Source organism: Grampus griseus (assembly GCF_964374135.1).
Source record: "Grampus griseus genome assembly, chromosome: 2".
Taxonomy (NCBI): Eukaryota; Metazoa; Chordata; class Mammalia; order Artiodactyla; family Delphinidae; genus Grampus; species Grampus griseus.
This window is the reverse complement of record NC_139018.1, coordinates 79,202,213-79,228,620: the sequence shown is the minus strand read 5'-3', so window position 1 is coordinate 79,228,620 and position 26,408 is coordinate 79,202,213. Positions and strand designations below refer to the sequence as shown.

General features: G+C 35.8%; 1 protein-coding gene across 1 annotated transcript in view; it reads left to right on the top strand.

Annotated features, from left to right (window-relative positions):
- DPH6 (diphthamine biosynthesis 6) overlaps nucleotides 1-26,408 on the top strand; it is a 179,223-nt gene that overhangs the window by 90,542 nt on the left and 62,273 nt on the right. The window contains exons 4-5 of the mRNA XM_082681668.1: nucleotides 15,898-15,971; nucleotides 20,578-20,696. Of these exons, the coding sequence (XP_082537794.1) occupies nucleotides 15,898-15,971; nucleotides 20,578-20,696 (193 nt within the window). The remainder of the gene's footprint in view (nucleotides 1-15,897; nucleotides 15,972-20,577; nucleotides 20,697-26,408) is intronic.

Here is a 26,408-nt window from a genome sequence, read left to right as displayed (position 1 = left end):
ATGTGCAGACCATTGGCGGGTTAACCTTAAAAGAATTCTGAAAACTACGGTCTCTGCCTTGAAACTATAATGGTATGTCTGTTGGTGGCTTTTTTTTTTTTTTTTTGAGTTTATCAAGGGCAAAGAAGAGTTAAGAATGTAACTGGTCTTCAGTATTTGCTTCTCCTTTGTGTAATTCCATATGTTTATGTGACAACATTCTGTTAGAGTTTTAAACCTAGTGACTCTATAGTTGTAACAGCACTTCAGGCAATAATATGTAGACCAAGGCTAATTGGAATTTTTCCCTTGAATTTTTCTCTCTCTTAAAGAGGGGAAAAAATTAACTTGCTTTGGAAATCAGTTTCCTGCCAAATTTGCTAAGGGCAAAAAGATTCAGAGGATTTTGCTGTTGAAGTTGCTCTTAATCTTGTTTATTTATTGAATAGGCAATGCATTCACCTGGTTCAAAATTCAGAATGTTCAAAATGTTCATGGGGACCTCCGATTTGTAGCCAAATGGGACAGAAATTGTGAGTAACCTGGGGACCTACTACTTGCGATTGGCATCTGAAGGAGGTGTGGGGGCAGTCTTGTAGGACTGAGCCCTTAACCTGTGGGATCTAATGCTATTTCCAGGCAGATAGTGTCAGAGTTGAGTTAAATTGTAGGACACTCCGCAGGTGTTGCAGAATTGCTTGATGTGGGACAACCCTCCCCTGACATTGGTGTCAGAAGTGTTGTGAGTGTGGTAGTAGTGTGAGAGTAAAGGAGAAACACAGGAGGAACTGGGTTTTTTGTAACATAATGATTATGTTATTACTGATCAAAGCTTTTATTTTCATTTCCTTAATGAAAAGAAAACATAACGGAATGTTGGGAGACCTGAGTCCTTTTCCTGATAATGATTTATTTGGTGAACCTTATGTAAATCAAAGCACTTGCTTCATTTTTAAAGCTGGCACCGTGAGTTTTCTTTCCCAGGATTGTTACCAAACTTTATGTAAAAATGAGACAACTCCTGTTTGCTGAGTGACCTACATGGTGTTTATTAATTAGCATATATAAACATGGATTCTCTTTCTATTCCTGACTTCTGGCAAAGTATTCTGTAGTTGAAATTGATCATCTTAAAGACCATTCCTCCTAAATTTCTATTTTGGGTATAGTCAGTTAAAGTTGCTTCTCTCAATTTCGGGATTAGTATCTAAGAGAATCAAAAGAAAAGAACATTTCAAATAGAGCTGGTAGCCCACCGTTCTTAACCATTTATATGGTGATGCTGGAAACCACCAAAGTTTATGTTATATTACTATGTCTTATTTATTAAGGTTGATTATTCTCGCAAGCCTTTGCTAGACAGTAAGGTCATTAAGGTAAAGATGATGTCTGTATAATGTTTTATCTGTAGTGCAGAGCATGTAGGAACTCGATTATTTGTTGAATAATCTACTGAGTGAAAAAAAATAGTGTGTTGGGATTTGTCTCTTGCTGATTTTTAGACATTTTACTTTCATAAGTAGTTTTTTTCTTTTTAAAAACATTTTCTTAAATGATTACATACTGTTAAGGTCATTGTACAGGTCCTGGGCCTCTGCCTTCATATCTGTTTTTTTTGCTCCTTCCAGACCCTGCTTGGTATTCCAAGGGGACTTAGTGGGCTTAGATTCCAGAGCTCCCAGTAGCTGGCATTCCCTTAGATAGGAGCCACTGGGGAGATTAAGGTCAGAAGGAAGTGAGAAACCCTGGTTCTTCCCTTTTTCTCTGCCTAGGTGGATTTTGTGCTATGGCTGGCTTGCCTCTTGCTTAGCTCTTATTGGACAGGCCCACTGAGGTTCCAGCTTCCACCAGGTACTTGGTTCCTGGGCTCTGGAAAAGTCCTCCCTTGTCCCTTCAGCCTAGGGATAGTAACTGTTTTCTGCTATTGCTGGTTCCTGGGTTCTCTCGCAATGCTCTGTTTGGCTTCTCAGTTCTGTAACCTGTGTAATTAATTCCCTGTACCTTTCTTTAAATTCTCAGAGTGCTTTTTTTTTTTTCTACTTGTACTTTGACTGATACAGTCATCAAAGGCTAATTTTATAAAGTATAACTTTAATATTGCTAAATAAATTAGTCATCCTTTTACTTTTGTCATTGTAGGATCTATAGAAATGACTGAATTCTCATGTACTTTTTTGATGATTGAATGTAAGACACTATACTGGGTGCCTGTGGATGCCAACAGAATCAAACAGAGTTTGTTGTTATTTTATATATATATATAAATGACATGTAAAATGCCTCAAGAAGTGTACAGAGTAAGAGGCATAAAGGGGTGAAAGGCAGAAGAGATCACCTCTGATCAGAGGGATCAAGCAAGGCTTCATGGTTTGTGAAGAATGAGTAGGATTTCATTTAGTGGAGATTGGGGCTAGAGGATTGGTAGAAAATTGCAAATGGAAAGAAGAGTAGGATAGGAAATTAGTACATTCAGTCTAAATAGAAGATACATAAAGGATTTATGTAAATAAGTGTAGATTAGAGAGAGAAATGTATTTGGCTGATAGGGAAGTGTGAAGGGATTGCTTTTAGGAAGATAAATCTGTTAGTTGGATCAACTGGAGGGAGAAGAAATTAGAGGTAGAGAGAGCAGTGATGGCTCCATTGCTGTTATTCTAGGGAGAGCTGAGAGGATCTGAACTAGTACTAACGCAGTGAAATGCCTAATTTGCCATACCTAGTGACTAGATATGGGGAGTCTTTCTAGTCTCAATGTCTGTCTGGCTCCAGGTGAGCACCCACAGAGGGTGGAGAGTCTAAGGTCACTTGTACATTTTGAAGCTGGGTGATGTTAGTGACAAATACAGAGAAATGAGAACATAAAGGAGGTTAATGAGGAAATATTTGTATTGCTCTATGATTATTTGAGCACTTTTCCATATGTTATACTAGTTGCCTCACACAACCCTATGAACTAGATTACCATCTTTATTTTATGAAGAAACTATGCGTATAAGAGTTGAGATTTGTACAAGATTTTGTTATTTGGTATGTTGTAAAGCTGAGTATTTTAACTCAGGTCTTCTCTTTTCCTGTTTTCTTTTTTTAATAATGGACTTTATTAGCTTCCTTGATCACATTTAAAATCATATATTCTTTTGACCATAAATCACAGCTTCTATAGTAATTATAATAAGGTTAATTTTGGACATGTTTTTAAAGGAAAATTAGAAACTTTTAAAAAAGTTTTTCTTCTGAGAGTACAATTATTGAGGTAAAAGTAAGTTTTCTCATTTTGTTTTACTTTTTGGAGGATACTCGTACTTTTAGAGATTATGAAGCTACATACATTTTCTTATGGTCATGTCATTCTTGACCTGAATAGCATTTCTGTATGTTAGTAGAAGTAAGACTGAACTCGGAAATGTTATTTCAAATTCTGATTTTCATGGTGGTGCCACCACTATGTTTTGTGAACTTGTAATACTAAACATTATGTATCCCTCCTTAATCCTACATTCTCTTCTAGTAATTGCACCATCTCTCTACAACAGATCTTTTTGGAATATTTGTATATATTTATTTTCTTTCTCCTTGCCCATTCTATTATGCTGCTTCAACTTAGTTCCCATCAACAGCAATGCATTACAACTTCTCTTCTTAAGGTCAGTAACAACTAAATCCAGTGGACACATTTTATTCTTTTTCACTCCCAATCTTTGGGAACTTGTAAACTTTTCTTCTTTGACCTTGTCTTCTGTGATATCCTCCCCTCCTAGTTTTCCTTCTGTTTTTCTGTCCTTAGCTTTCTTTCAAGACCCTTCTTTCTCTACCCAATTTATAATGTTATAGTTCCTCGTGGTTCATTTTTCACCCTCTTTTAGTCTACACTTCCTTGCCGTTTGACCCCATCTCTTCTTATGGCTTCAGTTACCACCCAATTATGTCTTTTTTTTTTTGAGCTCCATACTCAACTGTCTACTGGACAACTCTCATTGAATGACCAAAGACACGTAAGGCTTAATGTCCAAAATAGTACTCATCATATTCCTCCCCAAATTTGTGTATTTCTTATAAAATTAACGTCATTGCTCTCCATCAAGTGACCAAGCCAAAAACTTGAGAGCATTCTGGATTTCTTTCTCAGCCACATGCCACCAAAATCTGTTGATCTTTTCTTGTATCACAAATCTGCCTTTTCCTTGTCATCATCATAACCACTGTCTTACTTTAGACCTTCATCGTTTCTTACTTAGATATCTTTTGGGTTCCCTAAGTAGTCATTCTGCTTCTGTACACTTTTCTGATCAGTATTCCTATGTAATAATTTAAAAATGCAAAGCCAGTTGCACAACAGTGTTAATGTACTTAACATTCAGTGCTCAATTGGAAAGGTAATATTGTTAAAATGACCATACTACTCAAAGCAATTTATAGATTCAGTGCAATCCTATCAAAATTCCAGTGACATTTTTTATAGAAGTAATAAAAAAAACTCCTAAAATTTTTATGGAACCACAAAAAATCCCCAATATCCAAAGCAATCTTGAGAAAGAACAAAGATGGAGGCAAACTATATTACAAAGCTATAGTAATCAAAACAGTATGGTATTGACATAAAAATAGACACATGGATCAGTGGAACAGAATACAGAGCCCAGAAATAAACCCATGCATATATGGTCAATTAATTTTTGACAAAGGAGCCAAGAATATACAGTGGGCAAAGAATAGTTTCTTCAATAAATGGTGATGGGAAAACCAGTTAGCCACATACAAAAGAGTGAAACCGGATCCCTGTCTCACACCATAGATAAAAATCAACTCAAAATGGGTTAAAGGCCTGAATGTAAGATCTGAAACTTCTAAATTACTATGAAAACATAGGGGATAAACTCCTAGACATTGGTCTTGGCAATGATTTTTTGGACTTGACACTAAAAGCAAAGGCAACAAAAGCAAAAATAAACAAGTGGGACTACATAAAACTAAAAAGCTCTGTACAGCCTCAGAAACCATCAAGAAAATAAAAAGGCATTCTATGAAATGGGAAAAAATATATGCAAACTGCATGTATGATAAGGGGTTAACATCCAAAATATACAAGGAACTCAGACAACTCAATAACCAAAAAAAAAAAAAAAAAAAGAAAAGAAAAGAAAAAAACCCAAGTAACTCAATTTAAAAAATGGGCAAAGGACCTGAATAGACATTTTTGCAAAGAAGACACATGAATGGTGAGTAGGTATGTGGAAAGGTACCCAAAATAACTAATTATCAGAGAAATACAAACCAAAACCACTATGAAATATTACTTCACACCTGTTAGGATGTCTGTTATCAAAAAGACAAAAGATAACAAATGCTGGCAAGGATGTGGAGAATAGGGAAACCTTTTACAGTGTTGATGGGAATGTAAGTTGGACAGCCACTAGGAAAAACAGTATGGAGGTATCTCAAGAAATTAAATATATAACTACCATATGATCCAGCCATCCCGCTTCTGGGCATATATACAAAGGAAGTGAAATCATTATCTCTGAAAGATACCTGTACTCTCATGTTCATTGCAGCTTTATTCAGAATAACCAAGATATGGAAACAACCTAAGTATTGTTGATAGATGAATGGATAAAGAAAGTATGATATATGTACATAATGGAATATTATTCAGCCTTAGAAAAAGAAGGAAATCCTGACATTTTGCAACAACATGGATGAACTTGGAAGGCGTGCTAAATGCTAAATGAAATAAGCCAGATAAAGACAACAAGTACTGCATGGTATCACTTATATGTGGAATCTAAAAAACAAAGGTTTTTTTAAGATGAACTCATAGAAACAGAGAGTGGAAAGGTGGCTGCCAAAGGGTGGGTGATGTGGGAAACAGGGACAGGTTGGCAAAAGGGTGCAAACTTTCAGTTATAATATGAATAAGGTCAGAGAATTTAATATATAACATGGTGGCTATAGTTGATTATACTGTATTGTAAAGTTGAAGTTTGCTTTGAGAGTAGGATTTAAATATTCTCACCAAAATGAAAAGAAAGAAAGAAAAAAGTTAAATATGTGAGGTGATAGATGTGTTAAGTCAGAATCCTTTCACAATAATATGGATCATCATGTTGAACATTTTAAGTATCTTACAATTTTACCTGTCAGTTATTCCTCAATAAAGCTGGAATAATTAAAAAACATGTAAAATATAATAATCCCCATTTATATAAGTTGCATTTTAAAAGTTATCTCTAATCAAAGGAAGTTTTCTTAAGAGCATAGAAAATGAGTTCAGAAAGCAGCTTTTAAACAGATTAAACACCTTCTACCAAACTTGTTTGTTTAGAAATGAATACTTCTTGATTCTTTATTCTTCCAACAAAGATGAACAATTTAATCCTTTATTTATTTATGTATGTTGTTGTTAGAGTTTCACAGAAGTCCTCAAAATGTTACTTTTCTTGTTAGCAAGATGAATATTCTTGGGAAACTAAAGGAAAAATAATAAATAATTGTAGTTCTGGACTTCTGTTCAGTTTCATTTCAGGTTGAATTTGGTCTAGGATGACCAGCAATCTCTAAGTCCATTGAGGTTGGAACACACCACACTCTCTGTAGCAAACGACTGATTTATTACAAACTAGGAGTGTCATACTGTTGCAACTCAGATGGAGACTCAAAAGTAAAAGAATACACATTCGTTTTAAAATGGAAATAAATGACAAATGATTATGATTTTCTGCAGTTTCTTTGTCATTTAATTTCCAGCCTTAACAAATTTTTCCCTATTTAACTGAGAAAGTTCACAAAGGGAAACAGTAATGCTACAAATTAGTGACCTGTCATGAGCTCACTGTTTAATGGAAGAACTCCAGATGGTGATCGTTTCCCATTTTGGAAATATTTTATATTGATGATGCTAAGAAAAACAATAACAAGTCAAACAAAAATTTTAGTCAGACGCCTGAATATATCACTTGGAAATTCTCAGTGTTACTTTCAGAATTATTTCATATAAAAGAATATTCATTTCTGTGGTTATTTTTACTAACCTGGACTGGTCTAATTCTACTAAAGTGAAGAATTAGAAGTTTAAGGAAAAATCATCTAGTGCTTTACTGGCCACATAAATTTCTTGTTTAGTTATCCAGTCCCCAGAATATCATTGACATTCACAAATGTTTCTTATTTAATAATGTCATGCTGCCATAAGTCCAAGTATCGCCACTCAGAGCTGTAATGCAAGTGTGCTTCTTTAATGAATGGTTCATATTAAAAATGTTAGAATGCCTTTCAGATGAAAAACATTTTGAATTCAGCAGTTCATTTTTTTCTCAACAGGCAGGAACTCATTAACAGAATAATACTGGTAACTGAGGCATTTTTCAAAGAAAATAATATCCCCAATAAATGCAAGCTGCATATCTTCTCATCTTTGGAATAAGTAGGCCTAGTTTTCATCTGTAAAAAGGGACAGCTTGTTTTCATCACGTTGCACATTTTAAACATCTTACAATTTTATTTGTCAATTATACTCAATAGAGCTGGAATTGTTTAAAAAACATAAAAAATAATAATCCTCATTTATATAAGCTGTAATTTAAAAGTTGTTTAAAAAGTTTATGTTGTTGGCTTTGTGAATCAACTCTTCATTATGAAAATAAGTGAATATTGAGTGAATAAATCTAATTTGGGTCTAAATTTCTTGTAATTATCGCTATTACCATATGACTGAATGCCTTCATCATCCCAGTCTCTATATTGGGTGCCCTTTAACTGTTATATGGTAGAGTTTTGCGTGAGGACACATCAGGTACATTTCAGAGTGGAAGCCTGTTTCTATCCTTGTGTTCCTGATACCTTAGGGTATTGATTTTAAGAGAAGTCAATAAGATTTAGTAGTTAATAAGGCTTTAGGACTAGGTTATAAACTTATATGGGCAGGCCCTCATAATCTGATGCAGCTCCCTGCCTGGTGCAAAGGCTTGGACTTCTAGGGCCAGGCCTGGGCTGGGCTCACAGGAGCTTCGTGGAGCCCTCAGGGCAGCTGTCCACCCAGCAGAGGACTCTGGCTTTCTGAGGATCTAGGCCCAGGCCAAAAGCAGTGAGCATCCCAGGAGCCACAGAAGAAAGGTGCCAGGCTGGCACAGGACCCTCCCCATGGCCTTGACAGATAGACATGGTCATATATTTTTGATGATTATTGATTGCTGTTTTCTATGGAAGATGGAACCACACAATCGGATACCAAATGGAGATAAACGATTAGTATTATGTAGACTGGTTAGCTAATAAATTGTATGTATTTCTTTTTAGATCCAGATTTATTTCTTTGAAGAAAAAATACTTGGTGGATTTTGTACATAAATGCAATATGAAGGAGGGTAGAGGAAGACAGTAGAAGGAGCTGTTATCTATTTTCTTATGGTCAAGGACAAAGAATCAACATTTTTGACTGTTGAGTATTTGCAGTATAATTTTTTTTTTAAGAAGTATTTTCTAATATCATTCCCCCAGCAAGAATTCTTCCTTTGTGGTCCATTATGCTCTATATGGACTAATGTCACTTATTTTACTTAATTTCTTAATGTGTCCATTCTGCCACATCCCTCACCACTAGATTTTAACTTCTTAAGGTTAGCAACTGTGCTGTTTTCAAATGTGTTTCATCCTTCCTAGTATAGGACCTGTCACAATAGGCCTTTATAAATTACTGTATAATAAATACATGAATAATTTTGTCTGCTAGCTTACCAGCACATAGGATAAGAGATGAGTATGTGCAATGCATATGTGGATTTTAATAACTTTCACCCTAATTGAAAAGTAGTACACGTGTTGTAAAAATATTTGAGGAAGTATAAAGTTGGAAATGAAATAGGAAAAATGAATTACTATTCAGAAGTAAGCATTATACAATTTGGTCTATTTCTGGTCTCCAGAAGTTAAAATGTATTCTGAGAAGCATGGTTGACCTTGGATTCTTAAATAGAGTGTTGATATATTGATATATTTGCTCTTTCTGAATAAATCCTTGGTATAACTGCCCTTTTGCACACAAGTAGGTGTAGAAATAGTAATAATGAAGTTGTGTTTTGTACCAGTTTCTGAGTATGTGTCTGTTTTTGCAAGTGAACTCTATTGTTATGATTGGTGAGGTAGGTCAGTAGCTGCCTGGACTAGCTCCCCAGCAGTCTTGCAGGTGTGTTTCACATTGACAGAATTGGGAAAAAAGAGTGATCTAAGCAACAAATAAACTTGTGATGTCTGCTTAGCTAATCTGATCATTGTATTTACAACTATTACATAGCATTTACATTGTATTAGGTATTTTCAGTAATCTAGAGAAGATTTAAAGTATGTGAGAGAATGTGCATATGTTATGTGCAAATACTACACCATTTTATGTAAAAGGCTTGAGCATCCTTGGATTCTGGCATCCACAGTGGGATCCTGGAACCAATCCCTGTGGATACGAAGGGACAACTGTACTCTGATGCTCAAGAGAGAATAGAGAAAGATGGGGGTGCTGTCAGCATGTAGGAGAACTTGAAGCCACAGGAGCAAACAAGAACCTCAAGAAGCAGGACATAGAGTGAGAAGAGGGCTCAGTATATGACCCTGAGGGTTCAGTGACTTGTAAGAAGAGAGGGGAAGAGAAGGAAAATTCAGTAAAGATGTTGAGAAAGAGTGGCCGTGATAATGAGACACAACAATGGTGTGTGCATAGAAACAGAATTTTGATGAAAAAGTAAGATAAAGTAACAATATTACCAAGTTCCTATTATATACCAAGATTTGTGCTAGGGGCTTTGTATATATTATCTCAGTTATTCCTTATAACAATCCAAAATATTATTAACCTTATTTAATATGTGAGAACACAGACATTAACCTATTCAGGTTGTCATAGCTGGTAAGTAGAATAACCAGCCTTTAAGACCTGTCTGCCAACCATACTTGTGTTCTTTCTTGTATACATAGTACCAAATTCTGTAGAAAGTTCAACAGAACCACTGTATTTTACAATATTTTACAATTAGGAAATTGGTTATGACCACTGAGGGGAAAGTTGTCGATGTTTAATGAAAGCAAGAACACAACACTTGACACATATTATTGCCAAATTCTTCAACGAATAAATTTCAGACCCTCAGTAAAATAAATATGGTTAATCAATTAATGAGTATCTATTGCTAAATTCAACACAATTCAGAGAATTTGGAGAGTTGAACACGTATTAAATTATATTCCTGTCATAAAGTAGTTAAGAACAAAGAAGGCAAAAATAAAAATTAGTAATGTCAGTAATAGAGAAGTTAGAGACAAGGGCCTGGGCCCTAAATAGTCTGGCACATTACTAAGCCACAGGGACTCCCAGACACAAGTGGAAACTGTTTAGCTGAGGCCATTATCACTATTGATGATGGATGTGTAAGTTCAACTCAGGAAATATTAAAATCAACAGTAGCATCACTGAGTACCAGAAACAGCAGCACATAATGTCATTAATCATTTATATTCGTTACTAACCTCAACCCTGCTCCAAGGTAGATAAACATTATAAGGGTTGCTAAGAAATTTTAACAAAATTCTGTGCACACACCATTACTCTATCCCGGTGGTGTCTCTTATTATCCTGGCCACTCTTTCTCAGTGTCTTCACTGAATTTTCCTTCTCCTTCTTTTCTTACAAGTCACTGCACCCTCAGGGTCATACATTGAGCCCTCTTTTCACCCTCTTCTCACTCTATGTCCTGCTTCTTGAGGTTCTTGTTTGCTCCTGTGGCTTCCAGTTCTCTTACATGCTGACAGCACCCCCATCTTTCTCTATACTCTCTTGAGCACCAGAGTATAGTCATCCCTCGGTATCCACAGGGGATTGGTTCCAGGACCCCATTGTGGATACCAAAATCTGAGGATGCCCAAGTGTCTTATGTAAAATGGCACAGTACTTGCGTATAACCTATGCACATTCTACCATACTTTAAATCCTTTCTAGATTACTTATAATACCTAATACAATGTAAATGCTCTATAAATAGTTGCCAGTGTGTGACAAATTCAAGTTTTGCTTTTTGAAACTTTCTAGAAAATTTTTTAAAAAATATTTTTGATCCACTGTTGGTTGAATCCATGTATGCAGAACCCATGGATATGGAGGGATGACTGTACTCAATATACCTAATGGTCTTATCTACTTTGGATACCTAGCGAACAAATTGAACACAACACGTACGTTGCTAAATAAACTCAGTATTTTCTTTTAAGACCTATATTTCCTTTCTCAGTTAATAGTCACTTAAATTACAGTCATTGGCCCCATGCTTCATGTGTGCTTCTTGTCACTGTTCACAAGTCCTACTAATTTTGTCTCTAAATCATTTTTGGAGTTTGTCCTCTTATCTCCATTCTTCAGTTCTTTCAGATTAGGCTCCTTCTTCTGTTTCTCTACTCTCTAGTCAATCCTTCATACTGTCGCCACGTTTATCTTTTTATTTATAAATATCATATCTCACTTGTTAAATTCTTCAGTGACTCAAGAAAAGTGAAAACATATATTAACACAAAGCCATAAAGTAACATTCATAGCTTTATTCATAAGAACCTTAAACTCAAATATCTGTCAACAAGTGAATGGATAAACAAACGTGGCATATCCATACAATGGATTAAAATGGAATCGAAGGAATGAACTATGGGTACACATACAACATGGATGAACCTCAAAATCACACTGAGTGAAAGAAGCTAGAAACAAAGAATACGTATTGTAGGACGCTATTTATATAACATTACAGAAAATGTAAACTAATGTATACTGACATAAAACAGATCAGTAATTGTATAAAGCCAGGAGTAAAGGGGAAGGGCTGGGCTGCAAAGAGGCACAAGGTATCTTTTGGGAGTAATCAGTAATCTTGATTGTGGTGGCAGTTTCACTGAGGTGTGGGTTTGTCAAAACTCACTGAATTGTGCACTTTAAATAGATGCAGTTTATTGTATGTGAATTGTACCGCAGGAGTTGGTCAGAAAAAATTTTCTACAGGGAAGGGTTCTCTGTTACCTTCAGGATGCAAGCCACATTTCTGACCAATCTGATCCCAATTTGCTTTTCCATCCTTTTTCCTTCCACTTCTTGATGTGTGCTTTCAGCTCCAGCTACCCCACACTGCTGACCGCCTCCTAATATGCCAAACACTTTATTTTGTTGCCTTGGTTCATATTCTTCACTCTGTCTGAATTGTTCCCTACTACCTTTCTTTCCTTTCTCAACAAAATCAAATATATCCTTGATGAGTAGGCCCTGAAGTCTACTTCTGTGAAACCTTCCCCAACTTTTTGCTTTCATATCACTTTCTTTATTACTTAGTTTTGGTGCCTTAATCTCCCAACAGTAGAGCTAATCTTATTTATTAAACTGGTACATAGTATGGACATATAAAACATTTTTGGTTACATGTTTTAATATTAGGTGAACCATTAAAGAATGATGACATGACAATTAGCATTATTGTTAGAAGAGGTTACATGGCTGGTTAAGCTTGGAAATATTACTTTGGTGAGTACTGTGGTATAGCTCTCCAGACTAGAGACTTGATTTTGACGATGTACCAAGAAGTTATCAGTCTCTTTAGTATAGACAAATACAGACCAAATTCATTTAAGACTAATGTATAGGCTTGAATGCCAGTTTGTTGATTTATAATGTAGACCATTTTTGTTGAGTGGATGAGAATGCTTGTTTTTATGGATTAGCATAATCTTTCTGGGTTTGACAGTAACAAGGCAACCTAAGGTTGCTTAGTGGGCATGGGATTGATCATGGGAAGTTGGTTCGAATCTGGTCAAATTTCTGGGTCTCAGATTCTATATTAACTGTTTTCTGCAGCACATTTATTTATTTGTTTGTTTGTTTTAAAATATTTATTTGTTTTGGCTGCACAGGGTCTTAGTTGTGGCACACGGGATCTTCACTGTGGCATGCCTGTGGGATCTAGTTCCCTAACTAAGGATTGAACCTGGGCCCCCTGCTTGGGAGCGTGGAGTCTTACCCACTGGACCACCAAGGAAGTCCCTGCAGCACATTTATTTTTATTTCAGTTATGTCACAGGGTGATTTATTTGGCTATGTCTTTATGCTGCCTCGGTATAACACCTTTTATTCTGGTAGTCTGGTAGCTCAGGTGGGACCTGAGCTTAGCTTTGTATTTTCTGCAGAGTAGATTGACTGTGTGATAGATTTTTATCTTTTATAGGTCTCACTTCAAAATTAGTAGTATGTTCTGAATGATTAAGGATTCAACAGAAGTCTTACTTATCCTTGGATTATTCAGGGCTCACTAGGTTGGAAACATTTGTGACTGGACTGTAGAGTTGGTTGTCAAGGGTTATGTATTAGTCAGAGTTCTCCAGAGAAACAGGACCAATAGGATATATAAAGATATATAGAAAGAGATTTATTTTGAGGGATTAACTTATCTGATTATGGAAGCTAAGAAGTCCCATGCTCTCCATTTGCAGGCTGGACACCTAAAAAGCTGGTAGTATATAGTTCCAGTCTAAACCCAAAAGCCTGAGAATAAGGGGGCCAGTGTTGTAAATTCCACTCTGAGTCCAAAGGCCCAAGAACCAGGAACACTGTTGTCTGAGGACAGAAGAAAATGGATGTCCCAGCTCAAGCAGAGAGTAAATGTGCCCCTCCTCTATCTTTTTGTTCTATTCAGGTCCTCAACAGGCTGGATGATGCTCACCTGCGTTGGTTAGGGCAATCTTTTTTACCCAGTCTACGAATTCAAATCGTAATCTCTTCCAGAAACTTCCTCAGAGAAATAATGTTTTACCAGCAATGGGTACCCCTTAGCCTAGTCAAGTTGATACATAAAATTAACTATCATGGGTTAGTAAGCTAGTTAAAAAGTGATAATGAGCAAGAGATAAAGCCCAGGAATGAAGGGCTTTGTTGGTCAAGTTAGGCCTTTATCTAGTTGTAGTGGTGGTGGTGGTCAGTAGTAGTAATAGTAGAAGTAGTAACAGAAGTAGTTATAAAAGTAGTATTATTGATAACAAAGATTATGATAATGACAGAAGAAAATATTTACTGAGTGCTCACTAGATGCTAGTCACTGTTACTTATCTGTATTATATTACTCAATGTTCACAATGCATGTAGACTAAGAAGAATTAAATAATTATTTTAGGGTTGTAGTGGACATTAAATGAGAATTATAGAACATTAACACATTTTAAGTGGAGAGTAAATGCCAATTATTATTTTAACAGTGGCTTGACTTAGTTTAGAAAGAAAAACACCAATGACTTGTGTTTGTTTTCATGATCTATAGAGAAACACACACACACACACACACACACACACACACACACACACACACATACTATTCAGTACCTTATATTTTCTTTTGGCAGTTAAACAATATATGGTAAAAGAATATAACTAAAATTTTGATTTTTGATAACATTATTCACTACTCTATGATCCTATGCCATATTTGCATTTAATGAGGATCACTATGCCATGCTTTTTTCTAGTAATACAATGACTTTTATGAAAAGAAAATGGCTAGGAAGGTTAGAGAAAGGTTACAAGCAAATGTTCTCACAAAGTTGCTGAAATAGGAAGGCAAAGGAAATAGCTCTTTTCCTGGAATCCTTATCTAATAGAAAGAATCATTTTATTTTGGGGAGGTTTGGGAAGATGTTTCTCTGTCATTTTAGAGGGGAAATTTTAAATTGGCTTTATCTTCAAAGACATGAGAGATTCCTGTTGTGCATTTTTGTTTATTTATTATGGCATCATTTTAGGACATTTCGGGGTTATTTTAGAATGTCTCCAAGTATTACATTTATTTTTATGTGAAACACTATTGTTCTTTTTTGTAGGTTTCCAAGTTTGGAAAGACCAGTGTTAATAATGAAGTCATCTCTCTGAAGTAGTTTTCTTCTGTACTCCATAGGCTAGGATGACTTTTCTTTTATGCCTATTCAGAGAATTTCTATTCAGTTTGTTATTAGTAATCACCCCCCAGTCACTTTCTTCATATCTGTTTTCTAGATAACATTTCCCTAGTTTATACCTGTGTTGTGTGTGATTCTTCCTTAAGGGTATTGTTTTATTCTTCTTTACATTAAATCTCATCTTAGACCTGTCCTTTCAAATCCCCAGGTTGTCCATATCCATCCAGGTACTTGATTGATTTTCTTTTCTTTTTAATCCATCCTAGCTTTGTATCATCTGTAGACTTGATCATATTTGAATTTTCATTCTCCTTCATGTCATTAATGGCTATGTTGGATAGACTAGTCCTCATCCCTGGGGGACTCTGCTGGATATACTGCTAGATGTTCTCAGCTCTACTGATAATAATTCATTGCTTCCTTCTCATCCTAGATTTCTTTATCCACTATTCTGTACTGTTATACAGGCAATGCCTCTATCATCTCTGCTTCCTGGATGCTCCTATGTCAATCATTTTAAGATATGGATTAAAATCATTGTATTCCTTTGTCTACTTATACCGTTGCTTAATTTTTTTAAAAAAAGTTACTCAACCTGGGAATACATTGTCCTTAAATAGAAATTTCTTGGAAATTTCTATCAAACATCAGTGAATCTTTAAAAATATATCAAGTGAGAAAACATTTTGGAAGTGCTTCCTTTATCTTCTCCATGGAAAATGGTCTCCAGTTATTTGGATTTTAGGTAAAAAGAATAATTATTTCCCCCCAGAGCTGAGAGGGTGACTTAAATATATATATTTTTAATATACTTTCTTTATCTCTGAATGTGGATTGCATTTCCAGTAAGTTATTCTGTTTCAAGGTGGTCTTCTAAATGAAACACGTTTCATTTATAATTTTTAAAAAATGATACAGAGCCACATGTTATTTATTTTTTAATCATATTTTTTTCTTTATTTTCAGGAAAAAGAAGAAGTAGAGGGAATATCAGTAGGTGCTATACTCTCTGACTATCAGCATGTTCGAGTAGAAAATGTGTAAGAAAATGTTAATTTGTCCTATATTTTTAAAGTTTATGTATTTTAAGAATGTGAATAAATAAAAAATCAATATGGGATTGACATATATACACTAATATGTATAAAATAGATAAATAATGAGAACCTGCTTTATAGCCCAGGGAACTCCATTTTGCTGTACAGTAGAAACTAATACAACATTGTAAAACAACTATACCCCAATAATAAATAAATAGATAATTGTATCCAAATAATAAATAGATACAGTATTCTACATGCCCCATGAAACTAAATGTATTGCCCTAAGTAACAAAAGTTGCACTTTCACTTTTTTTCTATCCTTGTATCAACACATGAGAAAACTTACTTACTTACCATAAGGAAAAATAAATTATTTATAATAAAAAATTGAAACAGATTTTTTTGAAGTCAAAGTATTATTTTCAATTTTTCCTTATTTGAATTAGTACACCCTTTTAATATCTTATCATCATTTGTAATAAAAGTGCAGTAATATTTTTTAAAAAACGTATTAAGAAATCTCTTCTTTGGTCCTTAGAATTCAGTTCTTGACTAAAAATATTCATGAGATTGAAATACTTCTATAAAAAGCCATTCAACTTTAAAGGAATTTTTAGATTGTTGCTCCTCCCATCTCCCCCACCTCCCAAGCAATGTAGTACTAGTAAAACATTGTCTGTACAGGTACCGAAATAGTCAACTCCTTTGATCTACTCAAAAAACATAAGGTCAGATGAAAATAATGATTATAAGGGCTCCCCTGGTGGCACAGTGTTTGAGAATCTGCCTGCTAATGCAGGGGACACGGGTTCGAGCCCCCGTCTGGGAGGATCCCACATGCCCCGGAGCAGCTAGGCCCGTGAGCCACAACTACTGAGCCTGCGCGTCTGGAGCCTGTGCTCCGCAACAAGAGAGGCCGCGATAGTGAGAGGCCCGCGCACCGTGATGAAGAGTGGCCTCCGCTTGCCACAGCTAGAGAAAGCCCTCGCACAGAAACGAAGACCCAACACAGCAAAAATAAATTAATTAATAAACTCCTACCCCCAACATCTTTAAAAATAATAATAATGATTATTAAACGTTGGCTTGGCAAAACACCCACAAATGAATTTAATTTTCATTTTTAATTTATTTGGATAAATAAAGTATTGTGTAGAGACTTTACATGTCATTATATTAGCAAAACAGAAAATAAGGACTTCACTATTAATCTTGAGCACAGTTCGACGTAGAAATAAATGATTTTGCCATTTAAAAGGGTAAATGAGAATAAGATAAGGGCTGTATTTATGTAATAGTTTCATGTTCTTGACAAAGAAACATTCATATTGACTATCTCATTAAAAACTTGCATATTAATAGACTTGAAAACTTGTTTTATTTTTTATTTTATTTATTTTCTCTCTAATTCCACAATGAATTTAAGGCAGTTAAATATATAGAATTTTAAAAGTAAGTGAAGGGAAAGCAGGGCAAAGAATAAATAAACAAAAAGAAGTATGATGATCTCATATTTGGGGGACTATCAGGATCTCTGGAGAATGGAGAGTGGAGGTGGAAGTGGGGGAGGAGGTCAAACGTGTATTTGGAAAAAGTTTTCCTTACATTCTGTCTGCCTACATTTGAGAACAGCTGATTTATAGATGGAAATGGATTGCATATCCCTTAGCCATATGTTAAAAATAATATTATTCTCATCGTTTTAAGTCATGTTCTCTGAGAATTATTTTGTTTAAAAATCTTTATTTTTGAATAAGTTCAAACCTACATGGTTCACTGGGTAGCCAAGCTGCAGATAGGGCTGACATCTATTTATGAAAGCTTTAAGGAGCTGAATGAAAATGTGCTCCTGAGGTGAAGCTGCCTTATAGCAATATCTAAATGGGAGAAGGGCCCATTGATTACTCAAGCTATTTCTCAAAATGCAGTCTCAGGTGCACTTCAACACATGGTTTAAGATGCCCAGATTATATACCATAAAGCACATCTGTAATAATCCTTGAAAATTGTAAAGCAGTGTTATTGGGAGTCTGTTGGTCTACAAACTCAGTTTTGAATTAGCTGATCTTCAATTTGTAGTTAGTGTTGCATCATTATATTTTCAAGGTATGAAGCACTTAATAGATGTCACAAGCTCAAATACAATAGTGATTTACAGAGGAAGCTTATTTCAGCCATGATTTTTTTTTTTTTTTTTTGCGGTACGCAGGCCTCTCACTGTTGTGGCCTCTCCCATTGCAGAGCACAGGCTCCGGACGCGCAGGCTCAGCGGCCATGGCTCACGGGCCTAGCCGCTCCATGGCATGTGGGATCTTCCCGGACCGGGGCACAAACCTGTGTCCCCTGCATCGGCAGGTGGACTCTCAACCACTGCGCCACCAGGGAAGCCCCAGCCATGATATTTTAAACTGTTAAAAGAATTTAAATAGGTAAAGAAGTATGACTTAAGTCTAAAAACAGCCAAAAGATCAGGGATACCGAAGAAACAATCAAGAATTTTGCAATAAGGCCTGGAAGGAATAAAATTTTTTTTCAAAACAAACAAAAAAAAACCTTTTAGCTGAAAAAGGTGGAGAGAAGTTTGATTAGTAGGCATTAAAGATTGGTGATAGGACAGCAAAAACTAATGCTTGTGTTACATGGAGAGTTACAGTTTTATTATTTTTGTATTTATTAACTGCCTCCACATTGCTTTAGGTGCTCAGGACATTTTACAAAGGTAAATTATATACTGATAAAAGTCTCTACATTCAGGAAGATTTTGATTTCTTTGAAGGTCAGGGTATATGTGCATGAAAAAAAGAGTGATATTTCTAAGACCATATATGAGTAAATGACTAAACGTGTGGTACATTTAATAGGTAGTGGGATTATCTGAGAAAGAGTTCAGTGTGTGCTGGAGTAGTCAGCCAGGAAACCTTACTGACACTAGGGATGATGGGGTTTAGAGATATGTTTTTTTAATTTGAAATCTGATCTCAGCCACTTACTCTGTGACTTGAGCAAGGCACTTGGCTCTGACTACCATTTACTGAAGACCTATTTTATCCAGGTATTGTACTACATTTTTTATCTACATTACTTTTAATCGATTAATCAATTTATCTACATTAATTTTAATCAATGGGTCCTCCCTGAGAAAGTGACATTTAAGCAAAGGCATAAAGCAAGTGAGGAAGGTAGGGAACATGGCAAGTGTGTTAGGCAAGCGTGAGCAGGCCAGGGGTGGCAGGTTGGAGTGAGAGGAGAGAAGTGGGAGATGAGGTATGAGAGCCAACCAGGGTAAGATCCATGTAGGTCTAATTTACTAGGAGTAATGGGGAGAGTTCTGAGCAGAGAAATCCCATGATCCGTTTATGTTTTAAAAGGGTCACACTGGCTACTATATTGAAAACTGATTTTAAAAGGGCAAGAATGGAAATGGGAAGAAGTTAGGAGAGATACTGGTGGCTCAGACCAGCATGTTAGCAGTGGTATTGGTGAGGAGTGGTCATATTCTGCATTGTGGTAGATTGGATGTGGAATGTGAAGAAAAGAGGAATAATGAATGACTTCACTTTCTAATATTTTAATCTTCTCAAGAACTTTGGAAGGAAATATTTTTGTCCGTATGTATGAACTGGGAAACTAAAAGCCTGGAGCTTAGCTCTGACTTGTCAAAGTCATGCAGCTAGTGAGTGTAGAAGGAGGTTTCAAACTCAGATTTGTCTGGAATCCAAAATCTGCATTCTTTCTACAGCAACATAATGTAAAATATGTAGTACAATACCTGCAGCATAGTAGGTATTCAATGAATGTACTTTTTGTTCTTACTATTTTCTTTTCACTCAGTCGAATTCTTTTTTTTTTTTTGCTGTCATTATGATTATGCTTTTTCTTAATTCTTTTTGTTTGTATTAACATATCTTTATTTTACCTTCTCTTTTTTTATTGAAGTATAGTTGATTTACAATAGTATGTTAGTTTCAGGTGTACAGCAAAGTGATTCAGGTATATATTTTTTTCAGATCCTTTTCCATTATAGGTTATTACAAGATATTGAATATAGTTCCCTGTACTATACAGTAAACCCTTGTTTATCTATTTTATGTATAGTAATTTTTATCTGTTAACTCCCATACTTCTAATTTATCCCTCCCCCTCTTAGAGTCAAATTCTTAAAAAAAATTTCAGAGTTATTAGATAAGAATAATTCATATAACCATAGGTATTATAAATGTAATCAATATATAATTATTTTATTAGGATAAATGTATTTTCCTGTGCTTCACAATTTTGATACCCAAGAAAGTTCTAAAACAAGAATAAACATCCATTAGCATTTGGAAGCTTTTTTGCATAGATTTCTAAACTTAGAGTCTTACTAAAATTAATATTTCTTCTCTGCCTGGAGATTTCATTTTTATCTGTTTATGCATAGCCCATGGAAATTAAATATATTTATGTTGTATATATAAACTTCATTATGCAAAACGTGTTTTTAAAAGTATTTTATATGCTAAAATCCTTGAGAGAAACAGTATGTTTAAAATCAAAGTAATTGCTATGGATCCAAGTATAGAACATTAAGATATCATCTGATTTTTTAAAAATTATGTTATAGGTGTAAAAGGCTTAATCTCCAGCCTTTAGCTTACCTTTGGCAAAGAAACCAGGAAGATTTGCTCCGAGAGATGATATCATCTAACGTTCAAGCAATCATCATCAAAGTAGCAGCTCTAGGTATGTAACCAGAATTCCAAGGGAGCTGTCTGTTACCACACAGATAATCTGAGTTCACTAATAAGCAATTACAAGTAAAAAGGAAGAATGACTTAGAATATAAAAATGTGGAGTCACAAGCTGAAGAAATTGAGTAAGGGGAAGTTTTAAAATGGGCTTTTGATTATTAACCAAAGTGATTAATAGTGAGACTCTTTTCTTTTTTTAGTATATATAACTACCTCTAAAACTGGTATTATATTGTGGTCCTTCAATTTAAGTTCTTTTTATAAGATATGGAATTCATATTCATAGGAAACAGAAAATGTAGTTTGATTTTTTTTGAAGCTTTTTAAAATCTGTATTTGGTACAACACATGATATTTTCCTTGTATTTTTTTTTAACGTACTTTGAATAATGCTGAAATAGAAGGATTGTCTTTGTTTGTGGTATCAGAAATAAGCCGCGTAGTGGGTTTTTGTTGAGGATGATGAGAAATTCACGTTTGAGAAAATGTCGTTTGATCAGTTAGCATAGACACAACAGGCAAGGTGGTAATCTGATTCAAAAATGGATATTACATACGAACACATTTAATTTGTTGCTTTGAATTTTTATAATTACATTCATTTTCAAGAAACCATGGGATTTGAGCCCAATTCATTTATTTCATGAACCTATTACAGTAAATGCCCTGGAGCCTCAGGGTTCTCAAAGCCTAAAACATGTACCTCATTTGAGAGTGTTCACCTTGCTGATCTCTAAAATAACAAGGTCCAAAGCTGTGGAAGGTTTCACAGATAATTTCACATTTTAAACAGCATTAAAAGGAAGATTCCATAATATTTCTTCCTGGTAAACACAAAGCTACTCTCTTCTTGTGGAAGTTGAGGTGTTATCTTTAGTGGAAAGCCTTATTTAGAGAGCATGCAGTTGATCTCCTTAGCTGTTAAAAAGAAAAACATTGAGGTGGTGTTGTGTTCTCATTTCTGAGAAAATGTTCCTCAATAACTTTTATGATTGAAGTTCTCACTACGGATATATTTGTCATATGAGTTTCTATATGAATGTATACAGAATATGCTCTCTCACTTTCTTTGTCGCTCACTCTCTTTTGGATTTTCTCAGATTGCATAGTTCTGTAATGAAGTTCATGTGACACCTCACTGGACAGTACATATTCTGTCCCTTTTACTACTAGAAAATGGAATGTATTAGAACCCTGAGAGATCTTGCCCCGTTAGAAAGACAGAGCAATAGAATATGACCTTACTGCCACCTTTATTATAGTACGTGGCTGATATTGCTTGTCTTTTCATTTGTGTGTGTGGATGTGTGTGCGCCTCTCTGTAAAGGTTGGAGATGGTGATTAACTGTATTAAACTTTTGGGTAAAATATAAAACTGAGATAATTTGTCCTTGACATCCCAATGACAAAAGTATAGATCCGATTTGAACATTTACAGCACATAGTTTCTATTGATTGCCTTTCGGTGTGCAAAGATGAAAGTTATTCTCAAGAACACTATTAAAGAAAGATTTGTTGAGTGGCACATTCCTTCTAAAGACACAAACATAAATGATGCAATATAGGTTTCCAAGCTTACACACACACACTTTAAAATTTTCAGAAAAAGTTTTAAACAAAAAATGGGACAATAGGACCTTTCCATTCACAGAGCGGGTCAGCAAAGTTTTGTGGCCCGTGAGATTATGGAATGGTCTTATAAAAGAGTTGATTCTATATGGACGTATAAAAAACAAATTTCGAATAATTGTGTTAGACAACCTTGGTGTCTTGCAGGCGTGAGTGAACTCGTGAAATTTTCACATTAATGGCTTAGTGCTTAAAGAGGTTTCTGGTTTTTAGACTTATTTAAAGAAGTGTTTCCACATTGGATTTAAGAACAATCCTGCCTTTTAGAAATATTTATTTTTAATTGTATGAGTATTACATGAAAACATTCTTGCCATGTAATGTTAAATTTTCATGGTTACAGAAAAGATTTGATGTGTTTTCTATCTGCTCCTCTGCTGCCAATGATTCCCTTTCCCAGAGATACCCACCAGAGTGATGCTGATCATCTTTTTAATCACTTTTTTGGTATGTGTATATGTAATATTTAAAAAGCCATAAAACAATCACAGTACTTCTACATAGAAATGTTATATGAAGAGTATCTTACTCTGTATATTGATGGGCAACTTGCCTATTTTTCACTCAACAATATGTTTTGGAGTTTTTTTTTTCCATGTCAATGTAGATTTACTTCATGTTTTGTTTTGTTTTTAATTAACCTTTTATTGAAGTATAACATAAATACAAAAAATTGCACAAATTCTTGTGTCCAACTTGGTGAATTTTCAAAAAGTGAACGTATCTATATAATCAACACCCAAATCTAGATATAGAATATTGCTAATATCTCCCTAGTCAATACTTGCCTTGCCCTCCCAGAGGTAATAGCTCTTCTGATACTTAATACTGTAGATTCGTTTTTCCTGTTCTTGAATTTTATATGGCCGAATCATAGAGTATAGGCTCCATTGTGTCGGGCTTCTTTGGCTCAACATTATGCTTATGAGATTCATCCACATTATTGAATGATGTAATAGTTTGCTCATTTCTCCTTATAGTGTAGTGTTCCATTGTAGGAGTAAACCACAGTTGAATTGTCCATTCTATCTTCCATAGCCTGTGGGTAGTTTCTAGTTTGGTACCATTATAAATAGTACTGCTATGAACATATAGTGTCATTTTGTACATTTTCTGCCCCAGACCTAGAACATCCATTTCTTTAAGAAGGCCTTGGGTTTTTTTTTAATGGGAAATGATATATATGTATGTGTATATGTATAACCTCAGGAGTTCATGATATTTTGAAATCAAATTTAGGGCTATATAAGGACTGGAATTATTCTGTCTTCCATCTGTGCTTTCTTCCACAGTGAAAAATGTTCTTGATTCTCAAGGACATAGGAGATGTTATTGATTAGAAGATCCCACAATTACTGGGAACAAAAGATCAAGTAGTAGATCTGTAACCCATTCTTTCCAGTAACTGGGGTAAGTCCCCTGGAAAAAAAGGAAGAACTCATATAAATCTCCTTATAAACATTAATTACAGATGTCATGACAAAAATAAACAAAACAAAATCACTAATGATATTTACTAGTGGGGAGGAGTCCTTATCTTTAAACTGCCTTTAACAGGACGTATCTGGTTGCTGTGGTTGGTTTTGGTAAACAAACCTGGAATCTTTGGGTTTGGGGGCATGGCTTCCTGGAACATGTCATGTAAGGTATGTAACTACCTGAATAGGAAATCAATCAAGATGTTTTATGCCTGAGGTATCTATTTTCTGTGTAAGTGATGTAAGCTACATGCATTGCTTAGAGACCTTACCTGTTGACCTGGTTCACGTCAGGTTCAGTGTGACCAGAAAACACCTGGAGGGCTTCACTCATAGTTCTGGCCCTCTCCCTGCTTCACCTGGCCCTTTGATTGCTTGTATCCTTGGAATTATTAGTAAAGCTTGACCTTACTAGGTAAGGTCTCTGGTTTGTATGAGTCTGATTTCACAGAACAGTCTTTTGTTATTGCAAATTGGCCTAGTCAGTGGGATTTTGTTTTTCAGACGCACAGATATATAAGACACCTTTTGGCAAGAAAAAAAAGGGTAGAAAATGGTGATGAGGACTTAACTATTGTTAGCAGCCCCGGTAAAAGCAGGACAATTTAAAAACAAACAAAAAAAAGAGATAGTAGTTGGAGAAAAAGCTTGAGACTATCTTTACCCATCACTGGAAAACCTTCTGCTTCCATATATATTTGCTAACAAAGTAACTCAGTTGATCAGTAGAAATACTGTACAGGTAGTTGGAGACCAAGGTCAGGTGACTACTCAATGCTAAGAGTATTCTGTTTAAGAGTTAGTGCTCTTTATAGAAAATAGCAGCAGAAGCCTGGGGAAAGATTATTGACATGGATTTTTGGAATTAACAATCAGGAAGCCATATCACTATTCTAGACATTGTTGAATGGAAAGGAGTATCTAGGTTGAGCAGATGGATGATATGACAGTCCATTCTGTATACTTCTGAACGGTATGACAACTAACTTGCTATAGTGCATTATGGTTAGGATTTGGCAATCTTACCCTGAGAAGAGTAGGTGCCTCACCCCTTCCTTGAACTACAAATGGAATACTCCTTCCAAAGCAATAATAGAAATGGTATAAGTTACAATTAACCCTAGACTGGCTTTATTAAGACCAGAGGGAGACACATAATTTGATGCCATTGGCACAAATGATGAAGTCATGCGAGTAGGTCATCATGAAAACATTGCTCTTGGGAAGCCAAGAGACTATTCAGGGCAGTAACTGATCTGCTGGCTTAGTTACCATGCATAGGGCTGCATTGTGAAAAAACTGCCAAGCTATCCAAAAGAAAGGAGGCAAAAAGGAGAGAAGTGAATGGGCTTCCCTGGTGGCACAGTGGTTGAGAGTCCGCCTGCTGATTCAGGGGACACGGGTTCGTGCCCCAGTCCAGAAGGATCCCACATGCCGCAGAGTGGCTAGGCCCGTGAGCCATGGCTGCTGAGCCTGCGCATCCGGAGCCTGTGCTCCACAACAGGAGAGGCCACAACAGTGAGAGGCCCACGTACCACAAAAAAAAAAAAGGAGAGAAATGAAAAGATAGGAGAACAGTAACTGGCTCAACCAGTTACTGTTTCAGATGACTTATGAAAAATGGGTTGACAAAGTAGGAAATTGATGAAGTTTTTACTAAGGATCTAATAAAGCACTATTAGTTTTAGGAAATGGGAAAGGCATTCTGGCACCACCTTTTTTTTTTTCTTTTTTTGATGTTGGGGGTAGGAGTTTATTAATTAATTAATTTATTTTGGCGGTGTTGGGTCTTCGTTTCTGTGCGCGGGCTTTCTCTAGTTGTGGCGAGCGGGGGCCACTCTTCATCGCGGTGTGCGGGCCTTTCACTGTCACGGCCTCTCCCGTTGCGGAGCACAGGCTCCGGATGAGCAGGCTCAGCGGCCATGGCTCACGGGCCTAGTTGCTCCGCGGCATGTGGGATCTTCCCAGACCAGTGCTCGAACCCATGTCCCCTGCATTAGCAGGCAGATTCTCAACCACTGCGCCACCAGGGAAGCCCCTGGCACCACCTTTTAAAATGCTTCAGCAAATTCATTCTATCTGTTCTGGAGAAATTTAGCCCAATTATGAGGATCATGATTTACAATGGAAAATAAAAAGGGGACTGAATTTATTCTCTCAGAAAGCCGTAGAATCTGAAAAACACTGAGAAGTCAGATCTGTTTGCCCAGTCCCTAGTAGGGAATCTTAGGCTACATACACTGTTGGGGTGGAATGCAAAACTTTTTAGATACTGGGCTCAGTATCCTATGTAGCCCCTGTGAAAGATAGGAATTGTGCACTGAAAGGCTGAGGGTGAAATTTGTGGTATATAGGAATGCTGTAGTGGAGAAAACCAAAGTAGGGCTAAGGTTAAAAATTGGAAATTATAAAAATTGGAAAATATAACTCTTGAGCTTCTCCTGTGGTCATTTCATCTTTACCTGAATGCATAATTGGTATGGATATTATGTGTATATGTTGCCCTTACCCTTTTTACAGGGATGTGTACTAAGTCTGTCGCTTCATTTTGTTTTAACTGGCTATGCTAAATGGAAACCTTTGGAATTGCCCAGGCC